Genomic DNA, 18,155 nt, shown 5'->3' on the forward strand with positions numbered 1-18,155 from the left:
ACCTACTGACTTCCCTGTAACATTTGGTACAATCGTAGTGTAATGTATTATGCAGGGCTGCAACTAACGATTATTTTTGTAATCTATTAATCTGCTTTTTGCTTGAAAAATGGCTTAAAAGATAATCGATGAATCAACTAATCGTTGCAGTTCTATTATGTATTTTCAGCTCGCATGTTGGCGTATAGTAGGCTGTATATAATAACATTTCTTGCTTTTGAGCTCCTCTGTGCTCTCCCATATTGTAGTGACCTTGAGGAAAAGCGCACAGCCAGCCAGCCGTCCCTGTGCGAGGAGAGCAAGCTGTGCAGCGAGGACAACCTGGACTTCAACGGCAGCAGTGCCATAACCATGGAGCTCAACATGGATGAGTCTCTGGCCAGTCAGTTCAGTCGGCCCAGCGAGGGCCCAGAGGCGCTCCATGGCTTGCCAGACAACTCCCCGCTCAACGCCACCACCGTTTCCCCAGCCACCAATGGCATGCCCAACTCAGTCACCATCCTTGATTAACCACCACACATCCACCAGAGACCATCAGACCAAAACATGTCAACACATATGTGCCCATACGCTCCTATTCCCTACTGACTTGCTGATCTGTAGTTTAACGACTAATATACAATCAATATGTTGACTATTCAGATGCACCTGGCAGTCATCTGATCGACTGGACTGTTTTGACCAAAGGAGTGTCCAAAGTAGTGGACAGTGTGATCCATGTCTGACTGACCTGAAGATGTCCTTTGAGCCCCCCCACCCTCTTTATCTGTGTAGTTTACAACATATCTTAATGACTAACATTCATTTCTCTCCCTTTCTTCTCTTTCGTTTCTCTCTGCAGACAACTCTATAGAAAGATAAAGACAGAATGTTGTACAGGTCGAAATATCAGAGGGATTGTAGGTACGGTCCTAGAGATGCAGAGTAGTACATTGAAAGAGGAGGATAATGGTAGAGCCTAGTGTGGAGAAACAGACAGCACATGCTGCTGTAAAAAAAAGTCTTGAATCGTAGACATTTATCATGCCTTATATTATTTTGCACATTTTTTTGTATATCTAACGCCATTTGATGTCTCAGATTGTACTTGCTAGCAACATAAAAAAAAGTGTTTGCATACAAAACATCATTTTTTGTTATCAGCCATTTTTATTTATATCATCACTTTTTCATATTGTTTTCTACACTATTTCTATAAAACTCATGACTTCTCTTTATTGACATATTTCATAGATCAAGATGTTTTCATTGAAACTAAGCCAAGTTTCTTACTATAAATAACATTGGATGCATAAGGGGAACTTGCTGTGAAAATGTTGAGTAGCATCTGGTGTATATAGCTGCATCTACATCTATCTATTTAGCCATAATACAGTATTATAGATATGTACATGCTTCTTATAAGTTCCTGTGCCTGCTGGGTCTGCATAGAGCACCAGATTGATGTCATTACTCTCTCGCCTTCCCACCAGAAGTGTAATGTCATTATTGGAAATGATATTGTAATTTTTTGTGTCAAGACATATGTGTAGCTTTCTGTATCTGTCTTTGTCTCTTTCTACACTGTATTAAAAACATTGTTGTCTCTAATTAACAATCTTTTCATACATGTCCATCTCACACTACGCAAACTGTTTGAGGAGCAGTATTTATGTATATTTACAGATCAGAGATTCTTGTGGGCAATCACTCTCAAGTTTTATTTTCAGACCCTCATCAATGCAAGTTGATATTGCAGACAGGTGTAATGATTGCCAGTTGATGTATAATAAAGGCAAGCAGTTGGTATTTACATCAAACACAGAGAATGTATTCTTTTTAGAACTAGTAAGACATTGTATTTACATGCTACTGAAAATCTAAGGTACTGGAGAAATAACAGTGGTTATGAGAAGACCTGAAAGGACAGCTTTTTCCCCCCACAGAATGTAAATACAACCCTTAAAGATTGTTTTGATTAACCCAACCATGTTTGATATAAAAATGTGCAGGTTTGAAACCACTTAACTTAATTTTAAAATGTTCCAAGTTGTCTTTTTTCTTCTTTGTACTATTGCTATGAATTCAAACTTTCCGTTTTTGACTAATGATTGCAGTGAGATTTGGCTCTTTCAGCAAAAATAGTTCATAGTTGAGGGGAAAAAAAATAAAAAAGGGAAAAAAAACACATTGTTCTGTAGATGTTTGCAAAGATTTCAAAATTTGAAAATCAAAAAATTGTACATTAGTGTCATTTAGTGATAGTAGTAGTTACATTACAATGAAAGCTAAGATTGCATTCATGCCCATAACCATCTATCAATGCATTGCAGCGCAGTGAATATCTGTGGAGGTTTTGTCTGATGCAGTTATTAGAGAAAGGGATGCAGCAAGCCACTTTGTGCATACCATGGGGAGTACCTATATGCAAGGTTGCTGCCTCAGTACTCTCTATTCAAATAAAAGCTTGACACTGGCCAAACATCACTGACAGTCCCTGAGGTAAAGTATACGGGATGTCTAAAAAGTCTAGTGGCACTGAAGGAGGTGTGTGTAAGCTCCCTGTTGTTGATTATTCAGACACACTCAGGACAAATAAAGCTTTTAAAAAAATCTATTTTCATACAGGAGCGGTGAATGACACAAAATATGCCAATATTCTAACTTGACTATCTGCTGCTAAACATCTGTGTTTGTCAGTGTTCAGGGGCAAATGTTAGCTTTGAATGAGGAATGAGTGTACACACACAGATACTCACTCGACTGCCACTCACTCTTTGCTTTTCATGTGTCGAGGGGAAAGCTGAGGACACTGGCCTTTGCTTTTCCACTGTTGTTTTTGAACTTTTTTTTATAGTTAAAAGATAAAAACCTATTAAAAAGTGGATTGGTTTGTTTAGAGAAGCTTCTTCAGAACTCAGACAAGCAAACAGATTTTAAACAACAATGCCTGCGTGGGAGGGAAGGGAAGAGGAGAAGAAGGACGGGTAGGGAGTGTGTGTCACTGCCGGGGTCTAGATGTGCCTCTGTGGTGTGTGGGGTGCACAATTAGCACAATGGGATGGTATCTATATGTATCATGGGTGAACGGCAGGAGTTGGGTGGACTTGTACCACATATGGGGCCAATATAACTGTAACTGCATTATGAATCTACCACTGTAACTGGATATATGACTGAAAAATAAAGTATGTGGAACAATCTGTATTAAAAAAAGGGTCCCTTTTTTGTCATCAATATCAGCCAATAAAATCAATGCATGTGTCACTTAAAAATAAGCAGCAAGTATTGATTAATTAGGATTCAATTCACATTGAGTGGATGTATAACAATCAATATATAATCAATATATTTTGTTAGCACATTGTCACAGGAGGACAAGCCTCGGTATGGTGTGTGGTTGTCAGCGGGAGCTGGTGTTGAATTGATAAAAGTAGTCCTTGGTGGGTTTGTTGGTGTATAGCTTCTTGTTCAGGTACTCCTCACTGGGGCAGACAGAGAGACAAATAAACACAGAGTGAGTAACAAAAATGCTTATGTAAATCTGAATTCTACATTAGAGTACTTCATCACCTACACCCAAAATACATTTGCTGACTGCTGCCTGAATAGTCAGTGTGTGTATGTGTGTGCAGTGCGCACTATGCCTGCTGCTCTCTGGCTAGCTGCATGTTGTAACGGTCTGTCTGAAGCCTCTTCTCTCTCCTCAGCTCTGCTGCTCTCCTCTCCTCCTCCTCTGCTTCTCTCGACAGCTTCAGGAGCTGGAGTTCCCAAGCGGCATCCTGAATCTTCTCAGCATCACGTCGTCTCTAAAGAAATGGCAAGAAATAAGAATCTGATTGCTAAACCTGAGTGGAACTGTAGTCTCTAGAACTGTTCTTATGAAGGAATGGTTCCCAACCTGGTGGTTAGGACTTGACCAAAAGGTTGCAAGATAAATCTGAGAGGTTCCAAGATGGTTTATAGGATACGAAAGCAGAAAAAACATTAATAACATATTTCTGCTACACAAAATTAGGTTTATTTTTCTTCTTCAGACAATTTTTTGAAGCACTAGATATTTTTATCACTTTAGATGCCTCTAAAAAGTTTTTTTTTAAATAAGCTGAGAAGGAATAATACCCCTTCAGTCACAACCTTTAGACACATGCAACCTGTGAACAACACCTTACTAAGACCTTTTATGTTAGTTTTTCCTTTAATTTGTCACCCATCTGTGGTTTAATTTTAAGGGGTCACAAGTCAAAAGGTTGTGAACCATGCATTTGGAGGACTTTTGCATAAAGGTAGAACTGAAGAGGAGCTTGGAGCAGAGTAAGATTTGACTTGATCATGAATTGCTCATGGTGCCCCGTGTGCATTGGGAGTTGCATTGTGTTTTAGAGTGACTCCAGTACCTGTTTCTCAAGACGCTGTTCTTCTCTCTCCCTGTGGATGGCGCTCAGCTGCTCAGGGCTCATCCCCTTCCACTTGTCTATCAGAACCCGGGGTGGCCTCCCTCCTCCCACATCTCTCTCCGCTGCCTCCCCACACTCTGTCATCATGTCGGATCTCAGAGTGTGCCGCAGCTCTGCAAGATTCTCCCTTTCCTCTCTCCTGTGCTGATCCTTCAGTTTCTCTGCCCGCTCTGTAGACTGTGGGGAACAGGACGTGGTGAGGCCTTACCACTTATCCAGTGGGACAGTTGACTGATCATTACCTTGATGATTAACTTTAAAAACCCAACCCCTAATATGTGGTTACTACTAGCATTGAGACAGACGAGAGTCAGCCATATGGCGAATGTCCTCCTGAGAGATCCACTCAGTCAGTTGTATTTCTTGTGCATTGTGCATTTGAGTGGTTATTAGAGAAACCACATAATTGTCATGAAAAATACCATGACCTGAAGGATTTATAACGATGCCTCCCAATGGAGGATTCAGCTGAGTGCATTCAGGCAAATGAGGGGCGAGCTAAATGGGGGCTTTTAAAAACAGACAGGGCCCACGCATACATCAAAGCAGTTTAACCATCCATGTTGCTTGGTACCAACTAATATGATGGCTGCATTCCTGCAGCAAGAGTGTGTATGCATCACTTAACATGTTCAATTAGGAATTTTAATTTCAAAATCCCACCTGAGAACAGCATGTCAGAGCACAAAGCCCCAATGGATTTTGCTTTGAGCATCCACATCAGCGGGTGGTGTGTGTGTGCATCTGTGTGTCCATCTGTGTGTGCACATGCATGTACTGTACCAGAGCTTGATTGTAGTTGTCGAGTGCGATGCGGGCAGCTTTCTTACACTCCTCCTCTAGTGCATGTAGTTGAACCCCCCTAAGGTCCTGATGCACCAGGCTTTTGCTCACGAGCATCTCTGTGACACATACAAGTTGGAAATCACCTACTGTGTGTTTTTCACGCCTGCATTAGCCATTACCCATTGTGCAAAGCTCTTCAACGACACACTCACACATAGATAACGGCTCTCTGGTATAAGCATTCATCAATGCCACCTGGCAGTAAGGGCTGTGCGTAGGAGTGTGTGATTGTTTGTGCAGGAAAGCATAAAGCATGTGTGTGATTTACTAGTGTACAGCATGTTAGCATGTGTGCACTTGTGTTTGTCTCTTTTCACCTCTGTGCTTGTCTGCCATGTGCCTTCTCTCTTTTTCTTCAATCTGTGCTTGAAGATCTCTTTCTCTCTTCTTCATTTGTTCTCTACTCTTTTGCTCCTCTCCGATACCCTCTCCCTGTAAATGAAACAAGGACACAGTTCTTCAGGGGTAGCGTGGTTATTTATTTAACCATTCGCTGGTTTCGTTCCACTGGTCTTTGACGCACACCAAGCACCTGCCTACCTGAAGGATTTGCATACTGGCAGGCCCCAGCTCACCCTCTGGAATGGTGATCCTGAATGCCCCCTTCAGGCCACACTTGAGATCAGCATCGCGAGAGTCCTCTACACGCTGATGAGTGGCCCAATACTGGGTCAGGTCACTGTGCAAAGCTGCTTGCTTCTCTCTTTCATCAATGTCTTGCTGCAACAGTGCTTCATCGTGATACTTTCTCAGCTTATCTGCAATGTAATGAAAATAAATACACCTGTGATCAATGCTCATTAGTGGTGAAAGGTGATTTCATAAACAGAGACTGCCTAAGACAATATTCTTATAGGGGACTCAGTATTCATAGTTATGCCCCTGTGTGAACAATGGTTTTGATTCAACTGATTTAATTAATATACCGAAAGCTTTGTCCCGTTGCATGTCCATGTTTTGCTGATGTTTTTTCTCCTGAACCTGTTGGTTGAGAGCATCAAGGTCGAGGCCCATCACACGGAGCCGGGTGTTGAAGATCCGGGCCTTGCGTGTCGTCTCTGCAGACCTTCGCCTCTCCACAGCCCTTTCTATGGACTGGTCTACAGGCAAATCCACTTTGTACATTTTCTCAGTTTCTAATGAGCCTGGGGGGGCAGGATTAACTACAATGCTGATTATTAAGGCTGATATCTTGCTGGAAATAAATTATTGTGTTAAATGAACTATCATACCCTGTTGCATTCATCCTAAAGCCAAATTTGACCCTATCATGACCTGACAACATCACACCAAAACCTGGAGAGGATTCATTGACTGAATATGGAGTGGATGCAAATTGTTCAATTCAGTTGTATTTTCTTTAAAGATAGGCAATGATCACAGATCTAAAGCAGCACTTACCTCTCACGTTACAGATGTGGCCAAATTATTTCAATTAATTTTGGGATTTTAGACCCTTGTAGCACCTCAGTGAATGAAGCTATCTCGCTGCTCGAATCCTGTTGTGTTTGGATTGGATTGGTAACCATGGTAACATCTCAATTTGCCGCTGCGCGCTTTGTTCTTTATTTGACGTAAATCAGCAGTGAGCACCTATACAAAACATTAAGGCTTTCTGAAATCAACATAATTTATTGTGTAACTTACATGCTTCAACGTTAGTGGTGGCATAAGGGGCACAATCCTGGGGTCGTAACGGGGTCGTAACTCCAACAACTCTATTTGGCCTCGCGATACATTGTGAGGTTTCGTGTCTCGCGCGCTCGAAGGTCTTCCTGTTGGATTGTAAAATGGCGCATTGTTGTCACAACCGCATCGCGTCTATCTGATTAAGATTATGAGTCTGTTTAGATTATTAAACTAAATATGCACTTCATAATGTGATTTATACATAGGCCAGCAATAGATTGAACAGACAGGTTCATTCATTTGCGTGCATGCTTCGTCTCTGAGATAGCTTGCCCGGTAAACATTGGTTGTTAGCATTAGCTAGCTAACATTTTACTAGCTAATATTCACTGCAGTTTTTTCAGAACAGCGGCACAAATATAACGAAGATGGGTTATTTAAAACTGATAGAGATCGAAAACTTCAAGTCTTATAAAGGAAGACAGATCATTGGACCTTTTCATAAATTTACTGCAATCATCGGACCCAATGGATCTGGTATGTTATGATTGCCAAAATTAACTCGCGGCTAATGCAAACTGCTTGCTAGCATTGGCTAACGGTAAACAGTGCAGTAATGCCCCGATGTCTTTAGATATCACAACTTGAAGTTTATGGGTAGAATTTATGTCTGCGTAGCGTCTGACTTGCTCTACAGCAGTTTGACTATCTATCATACTAACTATCCTACTATGTAACGTTACCATTCTGCACTCTGTTGTTTATTTCAATGTTATTTGTGTTATGATTTGTGACTATCAACTTGTACAATGTTGTGTGTGTGCTTATCAATTCATTTGTTGCGTACAAGATAAAAACTTAATGTTTAATGTTATCACGTTTTGTCTTGCAAAATTATAGTTTATCATCACTGTGAACACATATAGGTTGTGTCCAATAAGCTTTACATAGGAGGAGGATGACAACATCTTGTAAAGACCCTCCGTATTACGCCATCCATTGCAACGTCACAACAAAAAAAATAACCAGATTTGAATCAACACCTCTTTGACAAAGAGTAAACACTGAATTGAACACAAAACTGCACATTATAAAGGTCATGAAGATAAACTTAGGTTGTACATTGTACCTATTAAAGTGGTAACTCATTTATTGTACTTTGATATTAGATTTGTATAGGTTACTAAAAATGTGAATGCCGTTGTAGGAAAGTCCAACCTTATGGATGCTATCAGCTTCGTGTTGGCAGAGAAGACCAGTAACCTGCGTGTGAAGACTCTGAAGGATCTAATCCATGGAGCACCCGTAGGAAAGCCAGCTGCCAACAGAGCTTTTGTCAGTATGGTGTACCAGGAGGACAATGGAGAGGAACGCTCCTTCACAAGGGTCATTATTGGTATGAACCACCATTGACAGTCATGTTGGAATGTATGATTCAGTCACTTCATTAATGCTTCTCTGTGTGAAATGAAAAACATCTGTCTAATAACTTTCTTCTGTCACTTATACCAGAAATTAAAAGGTATGAACTCTACTGTTCATGTATTCTGTGTGCTTTCGACTTGACCTAAGTTGAAGAAATTGAATTGAAAGTAACGCAGCGCAGGAAAAACATGAGTGTAATGTTATATCAGTGCTTCTATAAGCACATATGTCCAAATACAGTATTAACTATTTTTAAACATTGCCTTAAAATCTTGCCAGTACCCTTTGCATATAAAAGTGCCTCATTTTCAAATCATTCAGCCAGAGACCTTGTCACACTTTGCCACACTGCTCACATTTAACTTGAATCCATCCTAAAATTCACCCAAGATGCAGTTGAGATATGTAATCAGCCTCTATTGACTGCTTTGCAGAACTTTATTTTTGTCATTACATTATCAAAGCTAGTCAGGCAACACATTATATTATGCCAATATATGTTTATTATTCGACTGTTGTCTTTCCTTGGACAAGTTTAATGAAACATGCATGCAGCCATCTCGTATGTGCTTTTGATAAGCTAATCTTTCTGATGTTTTATCTCCTTTATGTGGCGTGTGTATCAGGTTCCTCCTCTGAGTACCGCATAAACAACAAGGTCGTGAGCCTGCCTGAATACAGTGAAGAGCTAGAAAAACTTGGTATTCTGATCAAGGCTAGGAACTTCTTGGTCTTCCAGGTGAGATTGAAATTCTAAAAATCTTTTCTAAGAGAAATGTATTCATTGGTGTTCTTTCATAATACTTCTGTACTAAGCCACAGGTTTGCTGTCAGACAGCTGTGCTTTGCAGTGTTGTTCATCATGATTTGAAGTTGCTTATTCCATTTGTAAGATGAATATTGTACAAATGTAATAAATTGATTATTTTTGAAAATATTGAATCATTGATAATTAAAGGTAATTCTTCTGACAAACAGCTCTGGATCCAGGCTAGCTTTGTTTTCTTTTATGCCAGTACTCTTTGTGGTGTGGTTAATGTAGCCATACATGTGCCTTCACTGGATATCACAGCTTTGAATGTGACTTGGCCAATTACAGCAGAGGCCCAAAATGTAAATCTTCTGGTTTTAAATTAATATCTGGTAATATGGTGTTGGCAGTTGCTCTTGTTAACCCAATTTTATTCCCTGCTTATTTCCCTCCAGGGAGCTGTGGAGTCGATTGCCATGAAGAACCCCAAGGAGCGTACAGCTCTGTTTGAGGAAATCTCACGTTCTGGAGAGCTGGCTCAGGAGTACGACCGCAGGAAGAAGGAGATGGTGAAAGCAGAGGAGGACACACAATTCAATTACCATCGTAAGAAAAACATTGCTGCGGAACGCAAAGAAGCAAAGCAAGAGAAAGAGGAGGTATGTACTTTGTGTTCTCTCTAAATACATTATCTCTGGAATAACATTTACTTCTATGTATTTGTGTCCTGCTTGAATTGGAAATTAAATGGTTAATATACTTTTGCCCCATCATTTTAAAGTTTATTGTCCTGTGTGAGCAATTTGTCCTGCAATAGGGGTTAGTTTTTAAGATATACTTCTCATTAGTTTCGTAATTTGGTTATGTTGATTTGCTACATATGTTATATGTTATCTGTCTTATGTTATTTGTCTGTACCCACTGTTATTGCTGCCTATTCTGGCCATGACACTCTTGAAAAAGAGATTTTGACGCTTTCCTGGTTAAATAAAGCCATCATTATATAAAACACACAGAATTTACTTCATCACACTGTCTGTCTCTCTTTCCTCCCATCATTCCATCAGGCTGAGCGTTACCAGCGTCTGAAAGATGAAGTGGCCAGGGCTAGTGTTCAGTTGCAGCTCTTCAAGCTGTACCACAACGAGACTGAGATTGAGAAGCTGAACAAAGAGCTGGGCCAGCGAAACAAGGAGATTGATAAGGACCGTAAAAAGATGGACCATGTGGAGGAGGAGCTGAAGGACAAGAAGAAGGAGCTGGGCAGGCTGATGAGGGAGCAGCAGACCATTGAGAAAGAAATCAAGTAAGTGACAATGACAAGATGGCCTTCTCACTTGATGTACTTTTCAGATGACCTACTGTATAACTAATGCCATTTAAAACCTAGGGCTTTGTTAATCACTTGACTCTGCCCACAGAGAGAAAGACTCTGAGTTGAACCAAAAGAGGCCGCAGTACATCAAGGCCAAAGAGAACACTTCACACAAGATCAAGAAGCTCGAGGCGGCGCGCAAATCATTGCAAAATGCCCAGAAGATGTACAAGAAACGTAAGACGGACATGGACGAGCTGGATAAAGAGATGAAGGCGGTGGAGTTGGCCAAGCAAGAGTTTGAGGAACGCATGGAGGAAGAGGCACAGAGCCAGGGCCAGGACCTCACCCTGGAGGAAAACCAGGTCTGATATGTTTGAATGTTGTACAGATTTAAGGGCCCGTCGATTCATTTTGAATAATTTATTATTTACAGGATTTTATATAGTTGATAAAACCGAAATACTGACGCTCACATATTCCTGTAAAGAAAAAATAATAATTTTACCTTATTAACCTATTTGAGTATATTCTTGTAATTCATCAGGGAGTCATTTATACTGTATACTGTACTGATTGCAGTAAAAATATCTGACTAACATACTAACCTATGTCCTAACTGACTGTGTAGTGGTCAAAACATAATTTTTTTTGCATAGGCAGTCTTGGCTTCTCAAAATCCATTCAGTGCTTTAACATTAAGGTGGTACAATTGGACAGCTAGCGCATGCAAATCCCAGGTTTTGGTGTGTGTGAGTTGCATTTCAATTTCATTTTTGTTATTGTTTCATGACATCAGATCGATCTTAAAATATAGAAGACTTTACATGACCCATTGTTTCTCTCTCTCCCCCTAGGTCAAGCAGTACCATCGCCTAAAGGAGGAGGCCAGTAAACGTGCTGCCACCCTGGCGCAGGAGCTGGAGAAGTTCAACCGGGACCAGAAGGCCGACCAAGACCGCCTTGACTTGGAGGAGAGGAAGAAAGTGGAGACAGAGGTAAATAAGATAATGATGGCAGGTTTGCATGTACCAGAATAAATAGATTTGAACTGATTTTGCATATGACCATATATTTTGTTGTTTCTCTCCAGGCCAAAATCAAACAGAAGATCCGTGAAATTGAGGAAAACCAGAAACGTATTGAGAAATTAGAGGATTACATTTCCACCAGCAGGTATGCTGCTTTTATTTTTGTATTGTTTGAACTGTGCTATGTTCAGCTTATTGATTTCATTGTACTCCTTCATTCACACTCTTTTGTCCTGTTACCCCTCAGGCAGTCACTTGATGAGCAGAAGCGCATGGAGGAGGAGCTGACCGAAGAGGTGGAGATGGCCAAGAGGAGAATTGATGAGATTAACATGGAGCTCAACCAGGTGCTCAATACACACACACACGGAAAGAAAAGCAAGTGACTTCAAATTGAGTCATCTTGGCAGACTGTAATGGTTTCAGTGTGCTGTAGTTGTTAGAGACCATTCTCTGGAAGACCTTGAGTTCATTTTACACGTGTTACCGCCACAGTGTCCTTATGCAAGACTTCAAGCTACATCTATAGCTAACCTGTGCCCTGGAAGTGAGCAGCAGAAAAGTACATTTCTCCATGTGAATCAATAGATGTTTCTCACTGTAGACAATTTCACATATCAGGGAAAAGCACATGTGTGGCACTGGCACTCCTATTGTTAATGTTATTAGCTACACCTGTTTTTGAAGTGAAAAGGTCTGTAACAAATCCTATTATTATTGGCTTTCACTGTAGGTAATGGAGCAGCTGGGAGACGCCAGAATCGACAGGCAGGAGAACAGTCGCCAGCAGCGCAAGGCAGAGATCATGGAGAGTATCAAAAGGCTCTACCCTGGCTCTGTGGTAAGGCGGCTCTGTGTTGTGACAGTATTCAGTACAATATTATCTAATTTTCTTATGCTTGCGAGACTACCGTTTTTTTGCTTCCCTGCTACATTTAGTGAAAGCATTGAATAAACATAAAACATGCTGCTCTCCCTTCTTTCTTCAGTATGGTCGTCTAATTGACCTGTGCCAGCCCACTCAGAAGAAGTATCAGATTGCTGTGACCAAAGTGTTGGGCAAGAACATGGACGCCATCATTGTTGACTCAGAGAAGACTGGCAGAGACTGTATTCAATACATCAAGGAGCAGAGAGGAGAACCTGAGACCTTCCTTCCTCTCGACTACCTTGAGGTGAATACTAGAAAGTACAGTACTACTCAAGAGTCTTTGGAGCGGTTACAATATACAGTATCAAAGTCGCAATATTGAATGAAAACATCAAATTTACACAAACTTGAGGAAGAAGAGGTTTATATCAGAAGTGTATAATCCCAATGGCACTACACTTGTCAAATGAAAAAAACCCAGCATAATTAAATTTGCTTTAAAGCATCTTTTATCACTCTGATGCTACTAATTAAAATACTATTCATACGGGTGCATAGTTTACATGCTAAGCTTTTACAGCCATCCATCTTAGGTTATTAATTTCTTGCTCACCATCAGACACTCACACAAAAAAAACCAACTCAATTGGAATTTTAAATAACTTTATTTTTAATATTTTCCAATATGCTTTTCTCTTGTCTTATCATAGGTGAAACCAACAGATGAGAAACTGAGAGAACTTCGAGGAGCCAAACTGGTGATTGATGTGATTCGCTATGAGCCTCCACACATCAAGAAAGCCCTCCAGTATGCATGCGGCAACGCCCTGGTCTGTGAGAACGTAGAGGATGCACGAAGGATCGCTTTTGGAGGGCCATACAGACACAAGGTATCTGACTTCATTTAGGTCACTAACTGAGGTTTTATATATTGTCATTTTCGTGTCATGAAGATGGAAAGATTGGAACGCTATCATGTCTGCCCGATGATTTGGTAGATATGAATTTTGTCTATTCTTCCACCTAACCTCTCCATGTCTCTCTGTGTACAGACGGTAGCCCTCGATGGTACTCTGTTCCAGAAATCTGGAGTCATCTCTGGAGGAGCCAGTGACCTGAAGGCCAAGGCCAGGCGCTGGGATGAAAAGGCAGTGGACAAGCTCAAGGAGAAGAAAGAAAAACTCACAGAAGAGCTGAAGGTAACTTTAATTATTAATACCTCCATCAAGGAGGTTATGGTTTTGGTCCTGTTCGTCTCTTAGTTAGTTTTCAGGATATCTCAAAAAGTGCTTCAGTGTGAAGCAGGGTGTGCTAACTGGAATGCAGTTGACATCCATCCAACCAATTTCTACTTAATGTTTTTCTTTGTAGGAGCAAATGAAAGCCAAGAGGAAGGAGGCAGAGCTGCGTCAGGTGCAGTCTCAGGCACACGGCCTACAGATGAGACTTAAGTACTCCCAGAGTGATCTGGAACAGACGAAAACCCGCCACCTCTCCCTCAACATGCAGGTACAGCCTGGTTATAGCTCAGTATTTTCCTCTCCCTGTTTGTTATTGCTGTAGCGACTGTCGCATTAAAACTTGATTCATTTCATTCATGCAGGAGAAGTCTAAGCTCGAGAGTGAGTTGGCAAACTTTGGCCCTCGCATCAACGACATCAAGAGGATCATCCAGTCCCGTGAGAGGGAGATCACTGACCTGCGGGACCGCATGAACCTGGTGAGACTGATGCAAAGTGAGGTTCATTTAGAAGCCTGTTTATGAATGTGTGTCATTGCAGTAATATAAATGTTTTTGTCGTCTAGGTGGAAGATGAGGTGTTTGTTGAATTCTGTAAGGAGATTGGAGTGAGGAACATCAGAGAGTTTGAGGAGGAGAAGGTGAAGAGGCAGAATGAGATTGCAAAGAAGCGGTGAGTTTAGTAACAAGTCAGTTCAAGTGTAGGTCAGTTCTTTCCACATTGTGTGTGGTCTAACCTGACACGCATTATTTTGCTTCAGTCTTGAGTTTGAGACCCAGAAGACCCGCCTGGGTATCCAGGTAGACTATGAGAAGAATCAGCTGAAGGAGGACCAGGAGAAAGTCATGATGTGGGAGCAGACTGTGAAGAAGGACGAGGCTGAAATAGAGCGACTTAAGAAGGTAAAAACATAAAGTGAAGGATGAAAACGTATCTTAATATCAATCAATTTTGACATCAAGTTAATTCTCACTCGTGTCTTTTTGTCATCTTTCTTATATTCCTGTAGGAGGAGCACAGACACATGAAGATCATTGATGAGACAATGGCCCAACTGCAGGACCTGAAGAACCAGCACCTCACGAAGAAGTCTGAAGTCAATGATAAGAACCATGAGATGGAGGAGATCCGCAAAAAACTGGGTGGCGCCAACAAGTCAGTGGCTGCAAACGCAAACATAATTTTTAATATTTCTTGTCATATGAATATAAATATAAATATTACCTTTTGAGTTGGTTAGTCCTACAAATGTTGTTTTTGTATCTTTCAGGGAGTTGACTCAACTCCAGAAGGAGGTGACAGCCATTGAGACCAAACTGGAGCAGAAGCGCAGCGACCGTCACAACTTGTTGCAAGCCTGCAAAATGCAGGATATCAGGTTGCCTCTTCGTTCTGGAACAATGGATGATATCAGCCAGGGAGAGGTACACAGAAACACGCTCATACAGGTTCTAACTTTTATACCATTGGGATTGAAACAGAAAATGACATCCTTCTTTTGTTTTGCAATTCCAGGGGAGCTCCCAGACAGATGAGTCCAGCAGCCAGAGGACGTCCAGTAGTGTTCTCGCTAAAGAGGCTCTCATAGAGATCGACTACAGCAACCTGTCTGAAGACCTTAAGGTAGCTAGTCCACACGACACCATTCCAACTTGATCTCCTCCCCTCATTTTTTTTAAATGTGACTTCAGATTTGTGTTACTTGGTTTTCTAGGTGACAGTAGTAATAATAATAATGATAATAAAATTGCACTTTTCTCTACACAGTTCCAAAGTTCTTAACAATATACAAAAGAGGAAAAGAGCCATTTGCAGCAAATATGACATCTATAGTTTAAGGTACACTTAAACATATTTACTCCTGTTTGACTTCCTACAGGATGCACTGTCAGAGGAAGAGATCAAGGCGGAGACAAACACACTGCAGCAGCGTCTGAACGAGCAGCAGAGTATCCTACAGAGGATCAGTGCACCCAACATGAAGGCCATGGAGAAGCTTGAGAGTGTCAGGGACAAGTTCCAGGAGACCAGTGATGGTGAGATCGTAGAGGCTGGGATTAAATGAGAGAGAAAGGAAGTGATGCAGGTTTACAGTACCTTTCTAGAGCTCTTAATAACGTTAGCTCTGTGTGATCTTATGGTTTGTTTCTGTCTTTCCCTCAGAGTTTGAGGCTGCTCGTAAGAGAGCCAAGAAGGCCAAGCAAGCCTTTGAGCAGATCAAGAAGGAAAGGTTTGATCGTTTCAATAACTGCTTTGAGTCTGTGGCCACCAACATTGATGAGATCTACAAGGCCCTCTCACGCAACAGCAGTGCCCAGGTGTGCCTTCATTTAAAATTTTTTTTTTTACATTGAAATTCAATGCCACGGTACAAATTGTGGTCAGTGCGCTTTATGCTAGGTAACACACAAATCATAGATCACGTACTTGAACTTTTACGTTATATATGAAAAGCAAAACCTTTTACAATGAGTGTGTCCCTCTTCTATAGGCTTTCCTGGGTCCAGAAAACCCTGAGGAGCCATATCTGGATGGCATCAACTATAACTGTGTGGCTCCAGGGAAGAGGTTCAGACCCATGGACAACCTGTCTGGAGGAGAGAAGACTGTTGCTGCCCTGGCCCTGCTCTTTGCTATTCACAGGTGAAACTGAGGAGTAAAATTTTATTTGAATTGCTGTAAAGCTGATGACGATGTCTGCACCGTTGGAATATTGTTAACATCTCTTCTACTCATCTCTAGCTACAAACCCGCCCCCTTCTTTGTCCTGGATGAGATTGATGCGGCTCTGGACAACACTAACATTGGCAAGGTCTGTTCAGAAATGATATTTGGTTCAGTGAATGGAGCTTTTTAATCAATGCTGCTTGTGATGTAAATAGTGTTTTATTTGTTTTTTTTGTTTGTTTTTTTTTAATGCTGCTCATCACAATAAATACCAACTACAACTCATAATTTCCCTCTTTACCCTCAAGGTGGCCAATTATATCAAAGATCAGTCGGTGCAGAACTTCCAGGCCATCGTCATTTCTCTGAAGGAGGAATTCTACACCAAGGCAGACTCACTCATTGGTGTTTATCCAGAGGTGTGTTTCTCAATATTGTCTATACAAAATACAGTGCAAAATACTAAATAATATACAGCCATGAATCTTTGAAAGTTGCAGGTCTAGAATAGTCTTAAAAAGACAAGACAGTTCCCTCAAAAAAGGCCTTGAAAGGTATTAAAACGTATGAAAAGAAATTATTGTTATATACAGCTGGGAAGTAATGACAAAAATTTAATTATAAATGTCAATAAGTGCATGTACTTTATGAACAATAGGCCTTATTGTCTCTATTGGTTTTTTGTCATTCTTTGACTGGCATGACCTTGAAAAAGGTATTAAATAGTAAATACTGCAGAACACATTTAGTATTATAGATTTGGATTTAGTCATCATAAGCCATATTTGGTACATCTAAAACATATGCCCGATCCTGTCAGAATCCATCGGAAACCTGTCAATAAAAACAAAGCGTCTTGAGCTGATCAGAGTATTAACTGTTTTTCTTCTCTTCCTTTCACAGCAAGGAGATTGTGTCATCAGCAAAGTGCTTACTTTTGACCTCTCTCAGTATCCTGATGCCAACCCAAATCCGAATGAATAGGACGAGCACTCTCAACACTGGCATTTTGGCAAGCTGGATGTTCATTTGCTACCCTCTCTGGATTGTTAACGTATTCTGTAGTCACCGATCATGTATCCATTAGGTCCCACATGTTATTTCCTATTGTTTTTTTTTTAATGTTTATGTATATTTTTTTTTTTGTATATGCTAGAGTAGTGAATTAGTGAGGGTTTTTTTTAGTTGTGGGGGGTTGTTCTTTATATACAGCAACAACCAGGATGTATGTACATTTATACAAGCCAGCCCTTTTTCCATTTGGCCGTACAAGAGTGACTATAATAATCAATAAAAATGAATTCAAATCAAGTGAAAATGAGAGGGATTCAAACCTTTTTAACAGACTGTAGAATTTGTATCACATGGTAAAATGTCGAATATACCTGAAACAAGTTTTTGTTCTCAGCTTTTATACTGTTTATGGCCCTTTTTCATTGGTGTGCTTTAAAGCCTTTGCCTGTCCTCTGTTGTGTGTACTAAAACATGTATTTGCATTTTCATGTGCTACCTTTTTTTAAAGCTTAGTCAGGAAACTGTTGTTACAGTATGGTGGATACATTCCCATGTGTGATAGCTAAATAAAAATCCCTAGTTAGCTGAAACTGGCAGCGCTATAATGAGATCATGGAGCTTTGTCAAAACTGTCATCAAATTATGTCAAAGGAAATGTGCTGAGGTTATATGGCTATATGAATAACGACAGTCTATTCCTTAAGTGATATTCTGAATCAGCTTTAGGTGAAAACTCAACATGAGACTATTCTGTCAGGTCTGTTTTATTGATTGCTTTGCTCAATAAATAAAATTTGAATTATTTAAGCTCCTTTCTTTTACTTTGTAATAATGCAAGCATTCAACTCCTACACAGTTTTCTGATTTCAGGTGCTGCTTTTGACAGCATTGTGCATCAGTTTTTAGGAATTTGTTCCCTTTATTTGAAC

General features: G+C 40.5%; 3 protein-coding genes across 13 annotated transcripts in view; 2 read left to right on the forward strand and 1 right to left on the reverse strand.

The window, feature by feature from the left end:
• l1cama (L1 cell adhesion molecule, paralog a) overlaps positions 1 to 3,195 on the forward strand; it is a 41,380-nt gene extending 38,185 nt beyond the window's left edge. For all 3 annotated transcript variants that reach the window (XM_044210879.1, XM_044210880.1, XM_044210881.1), the window contains one exon: positions 249 to 3,195. In XM_044210879.1, coding sequence (XP_044066814.1) covers positions 249 to 510 — 262 coding nt within the window. In that variant the 3' untranslated portion in view covers positions 511 to 3,195. The remainder of the gene's footprint in view (positions 1 to 248) is intronic.
• On the reverse strand, positions 1,677 to 7,037 carry ribc1 (RIB43A domain with coiled-coils 1). Of its 9 annotated transcripts, XM_044210885.1 has the most exons (9): positions 6,684 to 6,885; positions 6,515 to 6,578; positions 6,209 to 6,445; positions 5,823 to 6,040; positions 5,600 to 5,714; positions 5,220 to 5,338; positions 4,377 to 4,613; positions 3,622 to 3,788; positions 1,677 to 3,464 (listed from the first exon to the last, which is right to left on the reverse strand). In XM_044210885.1, exons 2-9 carry the CDS (start codon positions 6,522 to 6,524, stop codon positions 3,383 to 3,385), a joined length of 1,185 nt encoding a protein of 394 aa, XP_044066820.1. In that variant the 5' UTR covers positions 6,525 to 6,578; positions 6,684 to 6,885; the 3' UTR covers positions 1,677 to 3,382. The 9 variants fall into 9 exon arrangements, with proteins under 9 accessions (XP_044066820.1, XP_044066827.1, XP_044066826.1 ...); XM_044210892.1 differs by lacking the exons at positions 6,515 to 6,578; positions 6,684 to 6,885 and adding an exon at positions 6,930 to 7,037 and having other exon boundaries at positions 6,209 to 6,427; XM_044210891.1 differs by lacking the exons at positions 6,515 to 6,578; positions 6,684 to 6,885 and adding an exon at positions 6,930 to 7,029.
• A 15-nt stretch (positions 7,038 to 7,052) lies between these two features.
• smc1a (structural maintenance of chromosomes 1A) lies at positions 7,053 to 18,028 on the forward strand. The gene is made up of 26 exons (XM_044210882.1): positions 7,053 to 7,448; positions 8,119 to 8,307; positions 8,963 to 9,075; positions 9,543 to 9,746; positions 10,155 to 10,393; positions 10,509 to 10,767; positions 11,260 to 11,400; positions 11,496 to 11,578; positions 11,681 to 11,780; positions 12,167 to 12,274; positions 12,423 to 12,608; positions 13,015 to 13,194; positions 13,357 to 13,503; positions 13,676 to 13,813; positions 13,908 to 14,024; positions 14,111 to 14,217; positions 14,306 to 14,447; positions 14,555 to 14,700; positions 14,816 to 14,969; positions 15,061 to 15,168; positions 15,425 to 15,581; positions 15,709 to 15,863; positions 16,037 to 16,188; positions 16,288 to 16,357; positions 16,521 to 16,631; positions 17,116 to 18,028. The coding sequence occupies exons 1-26, from the start codon at positions 7,340 to 7,342 to the stop codon at positions 17,194 to 17,196; spliced, it is 3,696 nt and encodes a 1,231-aa protein (XP_044066817.1). The 5' UTR covers positions 7,053 to 7,339; the 3' UTR covers positions 17,197 to 18,028.
• The last annotated feature ends 127 nt before the right edge of the window (positions 18,029 to 18,155 follow it).

The sequence above is a fragment of the Siniperca chuatsi genome, linkage group LG10 (genome assembly GCF_020085105.1).
Source record: "Siniperca chuatsi isolate FFG_IHB_CAS linkage group LG10, ASM2008510v1, whole genome shotgun sequence".
NCBI lineage: Eukaryota > Metazoa > Chordata > Actinopteri > Centrarchiformes > Sinipercidae > Siniperca > Siniperca chuatsi.

Bases quoted from the DNA above. Each gene is read 5' to 3' on its own strand.
- ribc1 (XM_044210885.1), bottom strand. The intron at 5,715-5,822 runs GTAGGCAGGTGC...TTTCATTTACAG, and splicing joins CCAGTATGCAAATCCTTCAG to GGAGAGGGTATCGGAGAGGA. The intron at 4,614-5,219 runs GTACAGTACATG...TGTTCCCCACAG, and splicing joins ACAACTACAATCAAGCTCTG to TCTACAGAGCGGGCAGAGAA.
- smc1a (XM_044210882.1), top strand. From the start codon at position 7,340: ATGGGTTATTTAAAACTGATAGAGATCGAAAACTTCAAGTCTTATAAA. The intron at 14,448-14,554 runs GTAAAAACATAA...ATATTCCTGTAG, and splicing joins AAATAGAGCGACTTAAGAAG to GAGGAGCACAGACACATGAA. The intron at 16,632-17,115 runs GTGTGTTTCTCA...TTCCTTTCACAG, and splicing joins TCATTGGTGTTTATCCAGAG to CAAGGAGATTGTGTCATCAG.